Genomic DNA, 20,473 nt, shown 5'->3' on the forward strand with positions numbered 1-20,473 from the left:
TTTTTTTTTTTTTTTTTTTTGGGTAGACTAAATCTTCTAAAATGTTGCTTAGGTTGTTTTCTGCTTTAGTATTTACCTTCGGTAAGATTTATGTTAGTATTTTTGCAGTTAATAAGCCTTTTTTTTTTTTTTAAACTTGGAATTGTTAACTGTTAACCAGAGATTGTTAGAAACTAAGACTGCAGACATAAGCTCCTTGAATTTCCTGTTAAATGTGAAATGGTGAGCTTTAACATCGTTTGTTTGAGCAGCTGAGTTGTGTTTAAGAGCTGTAGCTGATTTATTTTAAAAATGTTTTTCGGGGAGGGCTCATCTGTTCGCCTCTTCCTCATGTGAATGGAATGTGGTGCAGCATGGAGCCCCAAACAGGATACAGTTGTTCTAAGCATTCTTCCTATAGTTTGGTAGGCCCTACTAGAAACGCAGGCCCTCAACTATATTTATTTTGGCAATAGACTATTTTTAAAGTGTGTTTAACACTGATAAATGACCTTTAAAAACACTCTCACTCCATTAATAAAATTGAAAAAGCATTTTGTTTCAACTGAACATTTAGTGTTAGTAATTTTCGTTTTGGGTTTCAAAGGCTTTTTAGAGCATTTGAATAATAGTCTTTTGTGATTAGGGCCATATTCTACTGTGACTTTCATCAGATGTTAGCTCATTGCTTCCCTTTAGGCTGTGGAAGTTACTCATAGAATCATGTATCTTTAGAGTGTTGAATTAGTTATGCATGAGTTCTAGTTTCTTTACATTCCAGTGCACCTAGACCCATCAACTATTTACTACAAATTCATCATACCAGCTGTAGGACCCATTTGTTTTTATTTAAATATGTTTATTATTATTTTTAAACTTAAAATGTTCCTTTGAAACATACTAGACTAATACACAAATTAACAATAGTTACATGGTGGATTTGCCAGTTAAAAAAACCGGAGTGTATTTTAATATCACTTCATATGTTGTTTGCCTTTCATTTTTCCTTAAAGTAGAGCAGTCACACATATTCACTGTTGCTCATTTAATAAATATTGAAACATTTCTTTAACAAATACTATAAAAGTATTTATCAGCACTTTTTATTTGCTATTTAAGAAGCATGATATACTTTGGACTTCCATTTGTAAATGATTATAAGTACTCATGTCCTTGTAAGAGTATTCAAATTTGATCATTGTCAGCTAGTTTTCTTACATTTCTGGTAGCCAAATTTTACTTGGCTTTCAATGAGATATCCTAAAATGTGAGATTTTTTTTTAGCTTAGAAATCTTTTTTTCTAATTAACTTAGAATAATTTAAATCATAGGTCGGCTTGTTGAAATTTACCCTTAGAACTCTGACCTACCTTGAAAAGGAGAGCTCTCTTCAGAAGAATGTTTTTCATATTATAAATGATTAGGTCTCATAGGAAATGCAAGCCACCTGTATTATTTGCGTAAGAAAGAGGCACTCCAGAAGGAGAACTTGACTTCTTTTTCAAATCCTACTTAATTGAATTGTATCTTTAGCCACTTAGATAATACCTTTTGTGGACTTTTTTGTTAACCTTCATGGGTTGACCTGACATGGTACTGTTTGAAAAGAAATAGATCATTTGATAATGTTCAAGGATTAAAAGTCCTTTTCAGAAGATGCCAGTGTTTTCTAGTTTACTTAAAAACTAAACTGACAGTGATATAATATGAAAAAACATTTTTTACAGTAGGGATTAGCCGAATATCCCTGTTTATGTTACATATTTCATGTCAATTGGTCACATAGTGGTGGACAGTTTTAAAGCCTAAATACAATGAATGCTCTTGAATTTCTTACAAACTTTTTGTCACTTAAGTAAAATAATAAATAGGATTTTATGAAATTGGAAAGTGTTAAATGATAACAGTAGAAGGAAATAGCTAAATAATATGAGGATTTTCTATTTTGGAAATGTGATTTCTCACCCAAATAAAAATAATTTTGATAAATAATACAGTGCTTAAAAGGTTAGCCCAGGATATGGGAGAGAGGGTGTTACTGTGATTAGATTTTCTAATCTTAAATATTGAAAATAAGTGAAAATGTAAGAGAATTTTTTCCTGTTTTTTTAATTAAGAAAATATTATTTGTAACTTCATGATGTAAATAGTGTAGAAATAAGACTTGCTTAAATTTAATATTACATTTTAAACTTTGAAACATTGTTACAGATTGCAGTGAGTCAACCTGAAATTCCTCTTAGGAATTTCTTAAATATAGAAATTAACTCCTTAAAAGCCACTCCAAACCAAACATCTTGAAGTTTTTCCCTCGAGTATGTTTATTGTTATTAACAAGATGTTATATATTTTTAAAGACAATAAGAGAAAGGGGAAACAGAATGATTTTGAAACGCCTGGGAATTTGTACTGTCTATGCCAAAAGCTTTGTTTTATGTGGAAATATTAACACAAATTACCCTGTAGCTAGAAAGATTTCTGCATGTGATATAGGTAACTTAGACACTGAGTTGGTTATTAATTCCGTTTTCCGAACTATTTTCCAATTATTTAAAAAAAATTTTTATAGTAAAGCCACTGTGTTTTTTAAATGGTGGAATTTTGTTTTCATTTTCAAGTTTTTAGAACAGCACCATGAATATAAGACACTTGCATTTTATTTAATCTTCATCTACTTTGAAAGTTAGTGTGATAGTCATAAAGAAATGTATATGTTGTATCCCTATTTCCTTCCTCTTCCTCCCCTGGCTCTGTCCCTGTCACCCCCACCCAAGATACGAGTTAAATCCCAAATATTAAAGGTATCTTCTTAAAGGAATGAAATGACCTTGGATTGACTTTTTTTAAAAAATAAGTAGTGGAGATTTGGACTTGACTGCAAAGTAGGGTTTTGTGTAGCACTTCTTACCAACTGTTTACTCCCTTCCTCCGTGCTGCTCTCACCAAAGCTGTGGGACTTTTATTTGTGCTTGGTGCAGGGGTGGGGGTGAGAGTGCAAGGGGTGGAGTAGTTAAAAGACCAGATACTTCCTGATCACTTAAAATCCTGCTTAATGTGAATGAGCTAGACAAAAAGTGTACATTGAAATAATTAACTACTCTCTTTAATAAGAAACAATACAGTTAAACAAAAAAAAAAAAGGCAGGGGTAAATATGTTCTCCAACCTAGTTTACTGTTTCAAAAGCAATTTCTCTTTTTAAGCAGACATTTTTACACACATGCATATTTTATTACATCCCTTTTTAAAAGGTAAACAGTTGGGACTTAGTATACTCAAATATGTCCATATCACATGAGATCTAGTTTGTTCCTTTTAAATAAACACAAATACCTTATGGTGTACATAAAAACATTAGTTTATAATATGAAAATTAATATTAATTGTCATCCTAAGACTCTGTAGTGATGACATTGATACATTGTATTGATGTGTGTTCCTTCATATTTTCAGGATACTATCCAGAAAATTATCATTAGAAATTCTTTTTTCTTGGCAGACTTTCAAACCTCTGGTTGAAAGAAGTATACCCAGTTCAGTCACTGCAGTAGAATTCCTTGTAGATAAGCAGCTGGATTTTTTAACTGAAGATAGTGCCTTTCAACCGTACCAGGTAAGAAATTTTAGATTACTTTTTAAAATTTAACGGTTAAACTTTATTGATATGCGGATATTCTTTAAACAATATTCTTTAAGTATCATTTCATCTAACTTCTAGTTGTGCGGAAAAACCCAATGAATGCAGTCAGTCGATTTTGCTTATAGGATAAACGATTTATTTATTCAATTAACAATATATACTAAGAATCTACTATGAGCCAGGCAGTGTTCTCTTGCAAGGAATACAGAAGTAAGCAAAATAAAAGTATGTGACATTCTAAATAATAGTCATTATTAGAAAATAATTGGTTAAATATTAGTATAAATTGTCTTCAACTCTAAAGGTTAAGAATTGGGTAAATTAATGTAATTAAATGAGATTAGTGTTTATGTATACGTATCAGTTTAGCATAATAGTTCATTTTTTTAAAGGAGACTTTTTTTAGATTGTCAGTAATTGAATGATTTTATTTATAAATTTTAGTTCATTACTGCAATTTAAATACAAATACATTTAATTAGGGAAACATTTTCCAGTTGACTATTAGATTTTAATTATATGAAGAAACTCATCAACAGTATTAAGCTAAATATTTTTTAAGATTGTTGAAATTACCAGTTAATTTTTTCAGGTATAAGTAAAACTCACAGAAGTTTTTTTTTGTTTTTTGTTTTGTGTGTGTGTGTGTGTGTGTGTGTGTGTGTGTATACTTTTTTTTTTTCGAGATGGAGTCTTACAACCCAGGCTGGAGTGCAGTGGCGCATTCTTGGTTCACTGCAACCTCTGCCTCCTGGGTTCAAGCAATTCTCCTGCCTCAACCTCCAGAGCAGCTGGGATGACAGGCGCACACCACCACGCCCAGATAATTTTTGTATTTTTTTTTTTTTTTTTTAGACGGAGTCTCGCTCTGTCGCCCGGGCTGGAGTGCAGTGGCCGGATCTCAGCTCACTGCAAACTCCGCCTCCCGGGTTTACGCCATTCTCCTGCCTCAGCCTCCCGAGTAGCTGGGACTACAGGCGCCCGCCACCTCGCCCGGCTAGTTTTTTGTATTTTTTAGTAGAGACGGGGTTTCACAGTGTTAGCCAGGATGGTCTCGATCTCCTGACCTCGTGTTCCGCCCGTCTCGGCCTCCCAAAGTGCTAGGATTACAGGCTTGAGCCACCGCGCCCGGCCAATTTTTGTATTTTTAATAGAGACAAGATTTCACAATGTTGGCCAGACTGGTCTCAAACTCCTGACCTCAAGTGATCTGCCCGCCTCGGCCTCCCAAAGTACTGAGATTACAGGCGTGAGCCACCACACCTGGCCTTCATGTGTTTATTTAGATTTTAGGTTGAATTAAATGTATATATTATAAGTTTGTTTTTACTCAGATGTTTTAAAATACTACAGTAATTGCATGGAAAGGATGAGTGAACCAGATTAAATTTTTTCTAATGGAGTAAAAAGTTAATACTATATTATTTCAGACTTGTTACTGTTTTTCAAAAAGAAAATGTAGAGCTATTATTTCCATGGAGAGAACAAGAGCTTGTGTTAATGAGGGGTGATTTGTTGTGCATGGAGTTGTAATACTTAGGGAATTAGAATAGTTCTGTTAGGTCCACCAAAATGAGATGGTAGTTCATTTAGTGTAAACATTATTTCATGTCTTAAAGTCTATATAGATGTGCTCTTGTCTTTCCATTTGATTTTTCTTATTTCTTTAAAGGACCTAGTTTTTTTTTTGTATTATTAGCTTTTGTTCTTTGTTTATAATATTTGCTTCATAGCAAATCACAGTTTAATAGTGGAGGTGTTGGAGCTTTTCCCTGGGGTTTTATTTTGTTAATTGTGAATACTATTTAGTTTACTACAGACCTTATGATTTCATTTCCCCCAGTCAGTTAGAGGGAGTTAGAGTAGGTGAATCTAGGTGAAATCAAAGGAACCTTCCAAGTCTTAATGTTTTAATTCTGTGGTTGTATTATTAGCGCTTTTGGAACCAAGTCTCAGCTTGGATTTGGTTTAGAGAAGTGAAATTGTTATGTAGAAATTACTTTTAAAAATAAACTCTTGCCAGGTGGCCTAAAACTCGACATGTTTTTGAAAATTACAATGATTGAAAGAATATGCTAGGGGGAGGGTGGGGGGGTACCCTAACTTTTTTAAAAACAGGTTCAGAGGCATAAGAGCTAAAGTCTTATGTGGTTTGGTGAATTGTGTGATTGTCTCTGTTAGTAAGCTATTTAATCTGCTCTGCTGGTATATATACTAAGTCACCCTCTGGCCTAGAAGGATGCCGTATCTTCCAGAAGTGAAGTGATTGACTTGACATTTTAACCATTGTGTTTCTGAAAAACGTGAATTCTGAGTGCAAAGATATCGGAAGGAATTAGCATGAGAGCACTTGATTTAGGATCTAGCATACCTTAGTTTTAGAATTTCTTACGAATTTTAGACTAAGTGTTGGTTTATAGCAGAGCTTTTCTATGCACATTTTTTATAGTTAGGGTTTTTTAATAAGATCAGGTTATAGGCCGGGTGCGGTGGCTCAAGCCTGTAATCCCAGCACTTTGGGAGGCCGAGATGGGCGGAACACGAGGTCAGGAGATCGAGACCATCCTGGCGAACACGGTGAAACCCCGTCTCTACTAAAAAGATACAAAAAACCAACCGGGCGAGGTGGAGGGCGCCTGTAGTCCCAGCTACTCGGGAGGCTGAGGCAGGAGAATGGCGTGAACCCGGGAGGCGGAGTTTGCAGTGAGCTGAGATCGGGCCACTGCACTCCAGCCTGGGTGACAGAGCAAGACTCTGTCTCAAAAAAAACAAAGAAAAAGATCAGGTTATAAATATAAAAATATTTTCTCCCATGTGTATGTGATAGACATTTCTCTTATTTTGAATGAAAATTTACTACAGATACCTAAGATGGTTAAATTTATTTATTTAAATAAATCTTGTGAAATACAGAAATGTTCTAGAAAGAAGAAAAAAATTAGAGTTTGTGTAATTAGAGTGGTGGTATTACCAGATTGATTATTTTATAACCAGTTGTCCAAGCAGTACATTAAATTCCTTAACTTCTTAAAATGGCAGCTGTTACTGGCATAAATTTTGTAAATAGTGCCTTGACCTGTCTCAACCTTAGGGTAACCCTCTGTTAGTCAAAGGGAGTTTGGGTACAATTGAATAAGCTTTTTAATTGAGCTTTTTTCTTTCTCACTGTTTTAAAAATTCATGAGACAATTTCTTTTGAATATGGATGCTAATTATCCTTTATAAACTTTTTAAGTAGGTGGGGGAAAATTCTCTTTGGAAATGGCCTTTGTGTGTATTATTTTTTAGTCTAGAGTGGTAGGTACATGTAAGTTTTTAAACTTTCCACAAATGATGCTTTGTTGTCAATCTAATTAAATGTTTTCAGTGGGAATTCCCAATCTACCACCTTTCTCCTTGATTTCTCAGAATTTTATTCTGTAGTGGTATGTTTTTCTTTAGTTTCCTTTACAAGTTGCACAGCCTTATTCTTCATTAAATCAAAATGATAAACTGAGGTAGTGGTTAGGAAACAGATGAGTCAGAATTAATACAAGTCCTTTCACTTTTAAGTCATTGGTTTGAATCCTCCTACTCTTCTCTGAATGATTTGAATGTATTGAATATCAGATAGCAAGTATTAAGTTAGTTAACCTGGTCAGCTTTTTTTTTTTTTTGAGACAGGATCTCACTCTGTCGCTCAGGCTGGAGTGCTGTGGTGCAATCTCGGCTCACCACAACATCCACCTCCTGGTTTCAAGAGATTCTTCCTGCCTCAACCTCCTGAATAACTGGGATTACAGGTGTGCACCACCACCCGTGGCTAATTTTTGTATTTTCAGTAGAGACAGAGTTTTGCCATGTTGACCAGGCTGGTCTTGAACTCCTGACCTCAGGTGATCCACCCCGCCTCGGCCTCCAAAATTACTGGGAATACGGTTGTGAGCCACTGCGCCCAGCACTGGTCAGCTTTTTAGGTGACATTTAGTTGGCTATTTCAGGATGCAATTATTATAGATGATAGTTTTTAGTATTTTGGAAAGAAACATGACTAAAAGGAGAAATTGAACCAACATTTTCAGACAGTGTAATGGATATATATTAATTAGGCCACTGAAGCAACATACCCTGATATTGTTAAGTGTCTTTCTCCTTCCCTGTGCACACAGATAAGTTTCTACTTCCTCCTTTTAGGTTTCCTGATCATGCCTGGCTACACTTAACTTTCTTTGAAGTAGAGGGGGAAGGGAAAAGGGAGAGGAAGTAGTGGGGAAATCTGCAGGTTCTACTGTGTCTTTTAGATGGCTGGGGAGAAGGAACAGAAAATAAATTATTGCTTCTTAAAGATACTTTTAATAGTTTTTTGTTAGTCGGGGCATGATGGCTCACCCCTATAATCCCAGCACTTTGAGAAGCCAAGGCGGGCGGATCACGAGGTCGGGAGTTCGAGACCACCCTGGCCAACATGGTGAAACCTCGTCTCTACTAAAAATCCAAAAGAAAAAGGTTAACGGGGTGTGGTGGCAGGTGCCTGTAATTCCAGCTACTTGGAAGGCTGAGGCAGGAGAATCACTTGAACCTGGGAAGCAGAGGTTGCAGTGAGCTGATATTGCGCCATGGCACTCTAGCCTGGGCAACAGCGAGACTCCATCTCAAAAAAAAAAGTTTTTATTGTTGTTACTATAATTGCTGTGGTATTGTTCCTTTACTTTAGAGCATGATTATAGAAGTTCAAAAAAACTTTCCATTAAATTTTCATTAACAGTTTTGATCACATTCACATAAAAATTTTGATAATGAAATGGAATATTGAACTTTTAGCATGATTTTGAAATCATTTTATCATGGATTTTGGCTACTGGCCATGCACACACCTACAGTTTTCAGGTTGGGGTTGCTTCATAGAGGATGTGGAAGAGACTTATTTCTTACCTGAAAGTTGTACATATTCATTCCAAATAGCCTGGCTTGGTCTGGCTTGTTAGTCCAGTATTTTTAGGCATCACAATCCTCTTTGCTTTTAAATGTAATAAAGAAATAAAACAAAGGTCACTAGTTAAAACCGTTAGAGATTTGATACAGAGTGTGCTTGTCCAAAATTACACCCCATGTTTATCTTACAGTATATTAAAATTCATTGTAGTAATGAGGTGTTTTCCCTAAAATAAGGTAGAATCATAAATCCTAGACCTGAAGGAATGATTCCATTAGAAGCTTTGTATCCCAGCTACTCGGGAGGCTGAGGCAAGAGAATCTCTTGAACCCAGGAGGCAGAGGTTGCGGTGAGCTGAGATCACACCATTGCACTACAGTCTGGGCAGTAAGAGCAAAACTCTGTCTCAAAAAAAAAAAAAAAGAGTTCTGTATCATAATGAGCTGATAAAGTTTAGAGATAAGACTATTAATACTACAGTTCTCTCATTGTATAGACACTGAACTACAGTACTTTACTAAATCCTAGATACAGTACTGTTGTGCTGTGAAGTGCTGGTTGAAGGGAATGGGTAAAACAAACCTGAGTATTTTCTTAGTACCTGGACTAAAGATTGCTTAAAGACTTAACGAGAGAAGAGTCATACATTGTCTAGTGAATGAATGTGTCTGGACTGTGCCAGGTTGTTTATCTATTTCTGTAGTCTTTCAATGATAAAGTAGTTTTTCCAGTTTGAGTCCATTTTAACCGATAATTCTTTCATCATTGATCATATAAATTTATTTGGCTGTGGTTTCTGAATATCCCTAAGGTAATTGTTGCTCAGCACATCTGTTTTACTAAAAATAGCTCGAACAGTTGCCTAGGATAAGTTAGCAGTAGTTTAGGAAGTAGAGTGTACCAGAGACATGTGTTTTTTTTTTCTCCTAAATTTGTGTTACTGTCCTGTGGCATTTGGAATTGCTTCACAACCAGGGTGAAATAATGCAAGTAAGGTGAAATTTTAGCCGTTAGTCAGCCAAGGTGAACAATTTAACCCATTGTTTGGTTATTCTACGCAAATGTTATACTTCGTTGAATTAAATATTTGACATAAGTGGTCCACTGACAAAGTTTGAAATCTTGTTGATAGAGGTTTGTTTATAAGCAGATTTATTTCTCAGGGTAATATGATATTGCTAATAGTTTACAGAAAAAAGTAAACAGAACTTCCTGTTACAGTTGCTTTGTATGGTGGAGAAGGGACTTACTTTTTCAAACTTTACCTTCACTTCAGCTTATAATACAGACACATCACTTTAGATTGTTTTAAAACTGTAACATTTCTATAGTGTGAATGGAAATTCGACCTGGTACAGCATTTATTAGTATACTTACATAATTATTTTTGTCCTACAGTTCCTTTCAGATTTGTTATTTTCCTGGTATCATGTCACTGCTCTAGCATTACTTTTTACCAGTTTCATGGCTCCCTGCTAGTTGCTTAATGCTTTTTAAAAGTTGATAAAAATATTGTGAGTAATGATCTTTATTTTATTTTTAAGGAGTTTTTCATCTGTGATAAGAAATGACATAAAAAAATGATTTCCTTGAAGTAGACTGAATTTAAGGAGCCTGAAGTAAAAACTTCAGAAATACAAAGATAGGAGAAGTCAGTAGAGACTGAAGTGGTTAAAGAAGTCTCATGAAAGAGATAAAACTTAATGGGCTTCACTTGAATGGAGATGGAAGTGTAAGGATGAGGTGCGGTTGGTGGAGTGGTTGGTGGTGGCGGTGGTAATGGTAATCCAGACATTTGCCAGGAGGAACAGCCTAATGAATGATGAGGAGGCATTTTAAGGGACAGGAGAATGTCAGCCTAGCTAAAGAAGAGAGTTTATGAATAGAATTAATGCTGGATACACATGGTGTAGGGTCAGATAAAAGAGGAAAAAGATCACTGAGCATGGTTCTCAGGAGAGTAACAAAATTATCTGTATAACAATGGCATGTTGGTTATTGTAAATATCAGAAGCAGCTAATTGATTGGGTCTTTACTAGAGCCTTTTGTTTTAGAGATTCATTATAGCATAATGGTTAAGAGCATGAATTTTGACATCAGTTCAAGCAAACTTAGTTTCAAATCTTTTTTTTTTTTTTTGAGATGGAGTCTCGCTCTGTGGCCCAGGCTGGAGTGCAGTGGTCGGATCTCAGCTCACTATAAGCTCCGCCTCCCGGGTTTACGCCATTCTCCTGCCTCAGCCTCCCAAGTAGCTGGGACTACAGGCGCCAGCCACCTCGCCCTGCTAGCTTTTTGTATTTTTTAGTAGAGACGGGGTTTCACCGTGTTCGCCAGGATGGTCTTGATCTACTGACCTGGTGATCCGCCCGTCTTGGCCTCCCAAAGTGCTGGGATTACAGGCTTGAGCCACCTCGCCCGGTCAGTTTCAAATCTTAGCTTTACCATTTGCTAGCTATTTGACATTGGGAAAGTCTCAGCTGCTGTAAATAAATGGTTTTCTCAACTATAAATACTGTCTACCTCAGGGTTGTTAGGAAAAGTAAATGAAATGATACATTAAAGAGTTTATAATACAGAAACTGCTCAATAAGAGACATATTGTAAATTCCCTTTTCATTAATGGTATTTTAAACCTTTTTGGTGGATATTTGAAACTCCTTTCTCTTCCTACCATTTACACACTCATTGACTATTTCTTTGCCACCATCTGCTGCTTACTTTTAACAATCTTTCTTAGTAGTCTTCCCTAGAACTCTTAGCATTTTTTTCTCCAGCTGGTGCTAAACAAACTTTTTCAACTCTCAATATAACCCATAGACAGTGTATAATAGAATATGTTTTTGTAGTAGTGTTTTTTTTCTTCTCCCCCTTTTTATGAAGAATAAGTAGGTAAGGTTTCATTGTGACTTCTTAAACTATTATTTTAAGAAAATGACATTAGAAAAGATGAGTGCAAAACTGTATTGTGGTGTTATCCTTTACAGCACACCCTTACCTTTTTTCCACAGGGAGAGTCATGTACTCTATTTGTGACTGGTAGTTATTTTTCTCTCAGAAAGTAGAAGTGATATTCAATAAGGTACAAAATTCTGCGTTGAACACATTCCTAGTTACTCCATGAGTTTTCATATGCATCTCCCTTTTCCATTTCACTTTGCCTTCATTTTAACATTTGATTAAAATTTGGAGGTGCCTTGTTGACATAAAATGAGAACAATTGTAGCATACATACTGTGCCGAAAGTATTAAAAATACATAACTGTTAACTGACTACTGGTAGATCATTGACTTGGTAGGATGAGCATCCATGGGCAGGCATAGCCTGGGGGTGGTCTAGGAGATGAGGCCAGAACAGGAAACAGCTATTTTGTAATATTTGGCTTTATTCCATTTCAAGTCAAAAGTGACAGCTTGCAGTAGTAGAACTAAGCTGAAGCCTGGATAGTAGGATAGACAACAAGAAAAGAGGAACCAGCAGCTAAAGCAGAGTGAATATACTTCCTTGTTTTTTAAAAATTATTTTTAATATAAAGTTGCTTTATCATGTTTTAATATTCAGTAATTTTGCTTTGTATTCTATTTAAATATTCCATTACCTACCTATATTATTTTATATAGCTGTGATTTCAAAAATAGTAATGAAACATGCTTGTTAAGGTCCCATAAATTACCCCAGTACATATCTGTTGCTATTTTAAAAAGGAGCTCTTCATTTGTAAAAATTGGTTGCAAAACTTGATGTGTTGAAAATGTATCCTTGGAGTTTGGGAACATGTTATTTTGACTGAAATTTGGCCCAAGTATGAGCTATTCTGCAATATTCAGATTAAAAACATTTATAAGTCACTGCAGTAGTTCTTTCCCGGTCCGAAATCTGCTGTGATCATATGCTGAAAAATCTGCCAGTCTCCTTTTAAATTTTCATAGCTGCTGCTATGAATTTAAAGTATGTGAAATTATGCTTGTAGACTCTAAGCCATCACTAGTTACCATTGAGAAAGATTTTCTGGTTTCTTTTTTCCAATGAAAATAAGATCATAGGATTGATTTATTCTTTTTCTTAATTGCATAATCTTACTGAAACATGGTCATATTATTTAAAATCTCAGAGTTTTGTTCCTCAGTATAATAGTAATATTTTATTAGAATTTAATTTTGGGAATTTGATAATTCCCAAAATATTTTCATGTGCATTATTTTATTTCTAATGTTAGCTTTATGAAGAAAATAGATTGTATTATTTTGTGTAATGCTTGCAGGATACATATTAATTTATTAATCCACTCAACTCTTTGAGAAGTCTAACTTACAAATGAGAAGGAAGCAAAATAGAAACTATGTAAAGTAGACTAAATTTTAAAAGGGTGTAATTGTGATGATACAGCAGGCAATGTCATGGTACATCCACAGCGAGAAAGTACAGCTGAACTTTACTCAGACTGGAAATGGGAACTAGAAAGTCAGGAACTCAAGTCACATATTCCCTTTTCTCCTCGCCCCAGAATCTCCTTTTTTTTGACGAGTTTATTCTCCTAACTCATAGGTATTGCTTCTCATAACACTAGTTTTCATTTGACTTATGTGTGTCAGTATCAATTCACCTACCTGTCCCCACTCTTTTACAAGACCTTTTAGATCTAATATTTATGTTTTCTACTAAAATTACAGATGGCATAGGGGAATGAAATGTTGAAAAGAAGAAATAAATATAAGGAAGAGAATATGTGGTAGTAATTTTCTATGGTAAGCGGAGAAAGTGAGGTTTAGCTCAGCTGTGACTTGGCATCTAGGTTCACACAGCTTGTGATAGTCAAAAAAGAACGTGGATTGGGTGTGGTGGCTCACACCTGTAATCCTAGCACTTTGGGAGGTCAGGGTGGGAGGATTGCTTGAGCCCAGGAATTTGAGACTGGGTAACATGGGAGAACCCCTGTCTAAAACAAAATAAAATATGCCCAGGAGGTTTAGGCTGCAGTGAGCCATGATCTCACCACTGCTCTTGAGCCTCGGTGACAGAGGGAGACCCTATCTCATGAAAAAAGAGGGGAGCTGTGCAGCATAGTGGCATACACCTGTAATCTCAGCACTTTGGGAGGCTCAGGCAGGTGGATCACTTGAGCTCAGGAGCTTGAAACCAACCTGAGCAGCATGGCAAAACTCCGTCTCTACCAGTACCAAAAACAAAACAAAACAAAAAACAAACAGAAAAAACTTTTGCTGGGCACCTGTAGTCCCAACTACTTGGGAGGCAGGGATGGGAGGATTGCTTGAGCCCGGGAGGTCAAGGCTGCAATGAGCTGAGATCCTGCCATTGCAGTCTAGCCTGGGTGACAAAGTTAAGACTCTTGTCTCAAAAAAAAAAGAAAAAAGAAAAAAAAACTTGAACTCAAAGTTTTCAAAGTTTTATATTATAAGATATTATTTCTGTTACACTGCCTGCCTTTGTGAGCCATCCAGTGGGAAGTGTCTCCTATTTACATATCATTCTCTTTCGTGTGGCACTTTTTCTTATAGTTAGTATCTTTCCTAAATAAAAGACTAAGTTTTTCCTGAATTTTATTGCCTATACAACTTCCCCTAGATTTTGCATACAGTGGCAGCATGCTACACTCCAAATCTGTGCATTATTTTCAGATTCATTTGTTCCTTTGGCAGATAATCCATATCAAAGTGTTTTCTAGTCTCTGTTTTTTTTTCAGCTGTCTAGTGTTTGTTTTTTGTTATTTTTGTTGTTTTTTGTTGTTGTTTTTTGGTTGTGCATGTGGGTATTCTGAATACCTGGATTTGCTCAAAGCTAAAATTCAAAAATAAAATACTTTAAAATGAAGCCCTTCTCAATCTCTTGCCAGAATAGTTGTCTCTAAAATTCAAGTCTTTCTGGGCTTCAGACTAAAAACAAGACAGTACTGGTCCTTAGTAAATGATCTGGATTGAGGGTCATTAATTCATATATTTAAGGGACAGCTGTGTTATATTCAGAACTACAAATACCTTCAAAGAACCTAGAATCTAATGGGGGAAACACACATAGAAGAACAAACATAAATATAAGTAAAATGTAGTAAGTAGAAGAGACCAGAGAGGAATAAGGAATTCATTCTGGTTGTAGGAGAGATGTAAAGGTATTGTTAGAATTAGAGTAGGTGACCCCTGAGTTACATGAGGATGAATATAAATTAGCTAAGCCACTAGGACAGCAAGGTTGGTTAAATACATGAAGTCAAGGGAATAAGCAGAATGCCTGTTGAATGGGTTATTTACATAAACCCTAACCATACCATCTTCCTGGAATGTGGAAGTGGTGACTAGATAGGGAACCTTTTTAACCATATTTAATTGGGTCAGCCATTGACTAGTCTCACCCTTATTGAGTAGAGGAATAATGAACATTTGTTAAAAAGAAACCAACAGTGAAAATTAAAATTTTAACCATATAAGTTTACAATTCAGTGGCATTAAGTACATTCACAATTTTATGCAGTGGTTACTACTATCCATTTCCAGAACTTTTTCAGCATCCTAAACAGAAACTCTGTATTCATTAAACAGTAACTTCTCACTTCCCAATTCTGCCTCCCCTTAACCCCTGGTAAACCTTCTGTTTTACTTTGTCTGTGAATTTGCCTATTTTAGGCACCACACATAAGTCGAATCATGTAATGTTCATCCTTTTGTAACTGGCTTGTCTCACCATAACGTCTTCAGGTTTTATCCGTGTTGTAGCATGTGTTAGAATTTAATTTTTTATGGCAGAATAATATTCCATTGTATGTATAAACCACATTTTTTAATCCATTCCTCTGTAGATGGATATCTGGGTTCTTTCCAACCTTTGACTATTATGTGAATAATGCTGCTATAAACAGTGGTGTACAAATGTCTGAGTTCTTCCTTTCCGTTGTTTTGGTTACATACCTAGGAGTAGATTGCTGGGTCATACAGTAATTCCATATTTAGTTTTTTGAGGAACAGCCAAACTTTTCCACAGTGGAAAACCATCTTTTGTTCCCACCAACACCACACAGGGGTTCCAGTTTCTTCCACGGCTGCACCAATACTTGTTATTTCTTATTTTCTTGATAATAGCCATGCTAATGGACGTAAAGTGGTATCTCTTTGTGGTTTTGATTTGCATTTCCCTAATGATTAGTAATGTTGAGCATCTTTTTATGTGCTTTTTGGTTATAAATATATCTTTGGAGAAATGTCCATTCAAGTCCTTTTCCCATTTTATCATTTGGTTGGGGTTTTTTTGTTGGTGAGTTGGAGTTGTTTATATATTCTGGATTTCAATCCTTTACCAGGAATATGCTTTGGAAGTATTTTCTCCCATTCTGTGGGTGGTCCTTGTCTCTCTTTTCATAGTGTTCTTTAACATACAATTGTTTTTTATATCATGTCTAATTTATCTGCCTTGGTTGTCTGTGCTTTTGGTGTTATATCCAAGAAATTACAGCCAAATCCAATGTCATGAAGATTTTCCTGTGTGTGTGTGTGTGTGTGTGTGTGTGTGTGTTTTCTCAAACTGTTTTATAGTTTTTGCATTTTGTTTTAGACCTTTGATCCATTTTGACATTTGGTTTTGTTTTGTTTTTTGAGATGAATTCTTGCTCTGTCACCCAGGCTGCAGTGCAGTGGCGCAATCTCAGCTCACTGCAACCTCCGCCTCCCGGATTCAAGCGATTCTCCTGCCTCAGACTCCTGAGTAGCTGGGATTACAGGCGCCCGCCACCATGCCCAGCTAATTTTAGTAGAGACCGGGTTTCACCGTGTTGGCCAGGCTGGTCTCGAACTCCTGACCTCAGGTGATCCGCCCACCTCAGCCTCTCAAAATGCTGGGATTACAGGCATGAGCCACCGTGCCTGGCACAGTATTACACTGTATTTTTAAAAAATGAGGTTGGGCTCGGTGGCTCACGCCTGTAATCCCAGCATTTGGGGAGGCCGAGGTGGGCGGATCATCTGAGTTCAGGAGTTCGAAACCAGCCTGACCAACATGGTGAAACCCCGTCTCTACTAAAAATACAAAAACGTTAGCTGGGCATGGTGGCGGGCACCTGTAATCCCAGCTACTCGAGAGTCTGAGGCAGGAGAATCGCTTGAACCTGGGAGGCGGAGGTTGCAGTGAGCCAAGATCGTGCCACTGCACTGCAGCCTGGGTGACAGAGCAAGACTTCGTCTTAAAAAAAAAAAAGAGTATAATATAAGGGTCCACTTTCATTGTTTTGCATGTGAATATCCAGTTTCCCCAGCACCACTTTTTGAAAAGTTGTCCTTTCCACATTGAGTACTCTTCCCACCCTTGAAATCAGTTGACCTTTTGTGTAACAGTTTGTTTCTGTGCTCTCTATTCTGTTCCCTTGGTCTATATATCTGTCCTCATGCAGATATCACACTGTTTTGATTACTTCTGGTCCCTTTTTCTCTTTTCCCCACTTTTCTATCGCTGAATAATTTGTTCAAATGATTGCTCACCCTAAGATAAATCATTAAAGTGTACTATTCTGTTTTGGTGAAATTTACTGAAATACCAGATCAATGTCTTGAGTATAACTCCTGCCTTGTAAATTATTAGGCATAAGATCTCCCTTGTAGGGAAAGTATGTTTTTAAGATTCGAGGAAAAAGAAGATCCTGTGATTGCTGAACTATAACATCGTCATTCATTTATTGCTATGTGCCAGTCACTTTGCTCTAAATGTGAACTCAAAGACAGATAAAATACTTAATTCTCTTTCAGATCATAAATTTAATTACAGCAACATGCCACAAGTTCTGAAATCGAGCTGTATGCATAGTAATTTGCAGTATAGAATCAGCTGATGGGGGAATATCTTATGGTTGCCTGTTTTTTATTTCTCAGAAGACTAGGGTTCTATAGTAGTGTTTCTCGGTAGAGTGCTGTGTTAGGGTTCTCCTCATACAGAACCAGTATGGGATGTGGCAAGTGGGCTTGTATATATGTTTGTGTATAGAAATTGAGAAAGAGGAGATTCTTATTGATTGGCTGTTGGAATTGTGGGGGCTAACAAGTCCAAATTCCACATGGTAGACCAGCAGGCCAGTAGTTCAGGCGAGACTTGATGCTGCAGTCTTGAGTCTGAAAGGCAGTAGGAAGGCAGAATCCATTTTACCTTGAGAGACCTCAGCCTTTTTTCTTAAGGCCTTCAACTGATTGGATTAAACCTATCCATGTGTTAGGAATAATCTACTTTACTCAGAGTTGGCTGGTTTTCAATGGTAATAACATCTAAAAATACTTCCAGAGCCACATCTAGAATGATGTTTGACCAGAACACTGGGCAACATATCCTAATCAAGTTGACACTTAAAATTAAATCATGGCTGCTATTCATATTTGATTCTTAGTTTTGTCATGCATTGTAGCATGGTGGGAATTTGTACCTCTGACGTAGCAAATAAAATGCCTTTGGCACGTTCTTCCAGTCATTAATGGATATCCCTGAACCATTTCCCATCCCCTTTCAGCCTTTATTTAGAGCCATTGGGATAGATATAGGTTAAGACAACTGGGAAAGTGGGAACCTTTATTTATTTTCTTCGAGATAAAGTCTTGCTCTGTTACCCAGGCTGGAGTGCAGTGGCACGATCTTGGCTCACTGCAGCCTCCACCTCCTGGGTTCAAACAATTCTTCTACTTCAGCCTCCTGAGTAGTTGGGATTACAGGTGCACACCACCACGCCCGGCTAATGTTTGTATTTTTAGTAGAGGCGGGGTTTTACCATGTTTGGCCAGGCTGGTCTGGCTGGTCTTGAACTCTTGACCTTGCAGTCCTCCCACCTCAACCACCCAAGTGGAAGTCTTTAAAACAATCTTGCCAAGTTGACTGAGAAGTAGGCAACAGACAGCAAAGTATTTATGTGGCATACCAGGTGCTTTCAGCATCCTAAATATGAGAAAGTATAGTATCTGTCTTTCCTTTCTGAATGGTTATAATAGTTCTGCTTCCTCCTGAGTCTTCAGATACTATGGTGTTTTCTCCTGGCTGTCCACAATCTCCTTTCAGTCCAGTCTAATTCCAGATCAAATTCTTCTAATTGCTTCTTCAGATTGCTTCACTAAAGTATTCTTAGCTGTCTAGACCTAGTTATTTAATAAAAGTTGTTAATTATAAATGAGGAATCTTTCACATTTGCACTTAAATAGGAATAGTGATATATTCCATTGTATCTGTCAGTTGTGTAAAGTAATCAGGGATTTTTTAAAATAAATGCAAGGCACAGTTTAACAACAAAAATACCCAATGCTTTTTCAGATACTGTTTGCCTGAGAGTCCAGTACGATATATGGAACTAATTCTCAATTGACAGCCCTTTTCCCATTTGCCATTTATGGAATAGCCATTTTTGTAAATGTTGAATTCTGTATAACAAGGATGAATCAACAACTAGATATATGAGGTCTCTTTGTATCTGTAAAGTCTTCGAGCTAAAAGCCCCAGAACATCCAGTATGTGAACTTCAAAAACACAATACCTAGGCTAGTTGTGGTGGCTTGTGCCTAGGCTGGTTATGATGCCTTATGCTTGTAATCCCAGTGCTTTGGGAGGCTGAGACAGGAGGATCACTTGAGGCTGTGAGTTCGATACTAGCCTGGGCAACATAGCGAGACCCTGTCTCTACAAATAAAAATAAAAATTTAGCCACACGTGGTGGCATGCACCTGTAGTCGCAGATACTCGGGAGGCTGAGGTGGGAGGATTGCTTGAGCCCAGGAGATGGAGGCTGCAGTGAGCTATGATTATGCCACTGCACTCAAGCCGAGGTAACGGAGTGAGATCCTCTCCCTTAAAAACAAAAATAAAAGCAAAAACATCATACTTAACCCACCTCCAAAGGATGAGTTTTTAACCTGTTTCTCTCATCTCACATCCATATCATTTTTCAAGGTCATTAAGTTCCATCACATATTAACAGTTCCTTCCAGTGTTTGACAAAACCTCGTGTTAAGAATTTTTCTTAATATTTGTTGCATAGATATCAGTCAGGAAAATTTATATCAGTTGGTAGCATCTGCTTGGCATGTTAGTGTTGGGAAGCATTGTGAGGCTCTACCCTGGCTAAGAGTGTGCAGTTAATTAGTGATACCCACTACCAGCACTATAAATGAGTGTTGAACTGCTGATTTGTTTTTATTAGTCTTGATCACTTCCAAGGTATCTTTTCCTCATTTTGTCTTATCTATAAATACATGTACTTATCTATATTTATATTTAAACATTTGTTTGGCTTGGTGCAGTGGCTCAAGCCTGTAATCCTACCAGTTTAGGAGCCAAAGCAGGAGGATCACTTGAGGCCAAGAGTTCAAGACTGCCTGGGCAACATAGCAAGACCCTGTTTCTACAAAAAATAAAATCAGCCAGGCATGGCTAATTTTGGTGTGTGCCTGTAGTCTCAGCTACTTGGAAAACTGAGGTAGGAGGATCACTTGAGATCCAGGAGTGGAGCTCCTCCCAAAGTGCTGGGATTACAGGCATGAGCCACCACGCCCAGCCCAATACTTTTCTTTATGCCATAAACAAATTATTCTCTTCCACCTATTTGGAAATACACAATAGATTGTTGTGCTGTATAGTCACCCTACTGATCTATAAACCATAGGTCTTATTCTGTCGAATTATATATTTATATCCATTAATCAAACTCTGTTTATCCTCCCTCCCCCAACCCTAACAGGTCTCTGGTAACCACTAATCTACTCTCTAGCTTTAAGCATCCACTTTTTGTTAGTGTTGTTTTGTTTTCTCTTGAGACGAAGTCTCACTGTGTCACCCAGGCTGGAGTGCAATGGTGCGATCTCACCTGACTGGAACCTCCGCCTCCCAGGTTCAAGCGATTCTCCTGCCCCAGCCTTGTGAGTAGCTGGGATTACAGGCGCCTACCAACACGCTCAGCTAATTTTTGTATTTTTAGTAGAGACAG

The 20,473-nt window shown here is 37.0% G+C and overlaps 1 protein-coding gene across 3 annotated transcripts in view; it reads left to right on the forward strand.

The window, feature by feature from the left end:
* The window catches only part of JMJD1C (jumonji domain containing 1C), a 325,504-nt gene that overhangs the window by 211,726 nt on the left and 93,305 nt on the right, over positions 1-20,473 (forward strand). For all 3 annotated transcript variants that reach the window (XM_011944096.1, XM_011944098.1, XM_011944097.1), the window contains one exon: positions 3,478-3,591. In XM_011944096.1, the coding sequence (XP_011799486.1) occupies positions 3,478-3,591 (114 nt within the window). The remainder of the gene's footprint in view (positions 1-3,477; positions 3,592-20,473) is intronic.

This window comes from Colobus angolensis, unplaced genomic scaffold, assembly GCF_000951035.1.
Source record: "Colobus angolensis palliatus isolate OR3802 unplaced genomic scaffold, Cang.pa_1.0 Scaffold226, whole genome shotgun sequence".
Classification (NCBI taxonomy): Eukaryota; Metazoa; Chordata; class Mammalia; order Primates; family Cercopithecidae; genus Colobus; species Colobus angolensis.